At 38.5% G+C, this 2,500-nt stretch overlaps 1 protein-coding gene across 4 annotated transcripts in view; it reads left to right on the forward strand.

Moving 5' to 3' along the window:
- The window catches only part of LOC143019666 (ras-related protein Rab-28-like), a 52,512-nt gene that overhangs the window by 47,473 nt on the left and 2,539 nt on the right, over window positions 1-2,500 (forward strand). For all 4 annotated transcript variants that reach the window (XM_076175573.1, XM_076175572.1, XM_076175574.1 and 1 more), the window contains exon 6: window positions 1,289-2,500. This exon is cut by the window's right edge and continues 2,539 nt beyond it. In XM_076175573.1, the coding sequence (XP_076031688.1) occupies window positions 1,289-1,447 (159 nt within the window). In that variant the 3' untranslated portion in view covers window positions 1,448-2,500. The remainder of the gene's footprint in view (window positions 1-1,288) is intronic.

Here is a 2,500-nt window from a genome sequence, read left to right on the forward strand (position 1 = left end):
TGTTCTTCTGTTTATAAAAGGAATTCAAGACAATAATGCAATTGGAATGAATCTCCCCCTCATCCCCGTTATAAAGATGAATATGAAATAGCCACGTGGCGCTAACCATGAGAGAAACAAAAGTGCTACAGTCGAAGGTTGTCGGAAACAGATCGTATGTTTAGTGTGACTGGGGCTTAACACTAAGCAGTAAAACTTTATCAGCACTTTAGAATGGAAGAGAAACCCTCGTGTGACCAAAACGTTATACCACTAAGGACTTCGTCATCACATGGAGATTTTCCTGACTAACAAAACAGAATACTTCATAGATTTTATGTGGTTAGCTTTATACGACTTTAGTCAGTCTTGGGGTGGACCTTTGGCTGAACGACGTTTTGGTTGTAAGTTTGGTGTCAGTCATAGAAAAAATGTAAATAACTCGCAAAGTTTGAGGAAGTAATTCAGACACGTTACCGTATTCATTAATCATTTTTTTAAACTGTATTTTTATGTGTGTAAAAATAATTCAACTCTTGTAAGTTTTTAATAATTATATTCTATTTTACGATATTTTGTAGTATTCTGGTAGTGACTAAACTATCAAAATGATGATAATAGTATCTATATAACTATACTTGGTGTTCCTTGTGTAAGGTGCTGACCGCATAAATTTTGTGTAGACAGTATTTTAGAAAATTAGTGACATCCCTACGGATAAGTCACAAAACATCCTCTTATAAGTAGAGAATAATCTCCACTGAAGTCAAAGGTATGCCGATCAGCTTTGACTTCTATAATCCCTCCGTTCTTAAACCTTTCTTAAATATCTAATTTCCCACCTATTTTCGACACGATATTATTTCCAAAGATGGAAAAGATAGTTTTCACCAACATAATACTAATGCATTTTCTTTTATTATGCTGTTTTAAGTATCGTTTTTTCAGTCTGTACATTTATAGTAATGTGCTCATCTTTCCATCCAGATTACGGTTGAGTTGCTTTATGAGTTATGATGTTGTTTACGAGAATAAAAACGCTAATTTTCACCAACAGAATACTAATACCTTCTGTTCCGTTGTGCTTTGTTAAGTGTCCTCCTTCCCAATTCATATACATACAGTGATGTTCTCCTTTTGCCATACAGATTGCGGCTGAGTTGCTTGATGAGTTGTGCTGTTGTTTACAAGAATAGAAACGCTAATTTTCACCAACAGAATACTAATACCTTCTGTTCTGTTGTGCTTTGTTAAGTCTCCTCCTTCCCAATTCATATACATACAGTGATGTTCTCCTCTTGCCATACAGATTGCGGCCGAACTCCTTGGGATCCGCCTGACGAAAGCAGAACAGGAACAGCAGCAGCCTGTGGTCAAAGCTGAGATCGTCACATACCCGGAGACCCAAATGCCAAGAGCTTCGACAGCCGCCTCCACTTCCACTTCCTCCGTCTGTAGGGTCATGTAGCTTCACAAGTCCTCCGTCTCCGTAATCGCCACCCACGCTTTATCTGTCTATAGGACTTATGTCCCTTCCGTTCCCTCCGGCTACAGACCTTCGGGGTTCTTCGGTTCCTCCTAATGCAGAGTTCTTTTGCGATGTTTGACAATTGAGGCGTACGTCGGTCGGGACGGAAGAAAATTGGAATTGAGTGGATCGTTTTAGCAAGTGTGAAACATTTTGGAACGCGTGATACTTCGTGGTAGTGTGACACACCTGGAATTAAATGTATGAAAGTCACTTAACATAAAGGAAAACTAAAGAAACACACATTGGTGATTTGTGATGTATGCTTTGAAAAGCTAAATCTGATGGCAACCTATCTGACGGAAATTTTTTGTCAGTACTGGAAATGTTTTTTTCTTTAGTGAAGGACATGTAACTCGCATAGGGAAGTGTTAATACATAGGAATGATATGGAGAAATAGACTAAAAAGAAACCAACCAATCCAAGCTTCACCCCTACATTTTCTCCAATCAAAATGTGGTGTTTTGGCGGAAGGAAGGCTTTATGCCATGCGATAACATCCAGTACAGTTGGTGTAAGTGATGATTACATTATAGAATATGTATTGGCGAGAGTATAGCTAAGAGATAGAATGGGGATTTACATTGCGTAAGAAAAATAACTAAAAATAAAATATTTATAATTGAAAACTTTCATCCCTTATAACAACAGGATGGGGTGTGGGGGGATCCTAACTCATCTGAAGAAAATTTCCTAACGTTACTCAGAAACAAAGATATAAGAACGATGACCATTTACTGTACGTTAATTGATATGGATTTTAGCCCTGAGAAGGCATTGTATTACTTTTTTCTGGCTATAATCAGGAAAACTATGCAGGAGTGGTCATCGTTGTTGTTGTTGTTGCTATTGTTTTGGGCTGAAGGCTTTTTCTTGAAAACTACCAAACCATGTTTGGGTGAGGGTGTGAGAGGTGATCCAGCTATCGATGAGTATGGTACGATCACGCTGCCATGCGGACCGAGTAGATCTGTTCTCGATGGCTGACGTAC

This window comes from Oratosquilla oratoria, chromosome 37 (assembly GCF_046742065.1).
Source record: "Oratosquilla oratoria isolate Oo_2021 chromosome 37, ASM4674206v1, whole genome shotgun sequence".
Lineage (NCBI taxonomy): Eukaryota > Metazoa > Arthropoda > Malacostraca > Stomatopoda > Squillidae > Oratosquilla > Oratosquilla oratoria.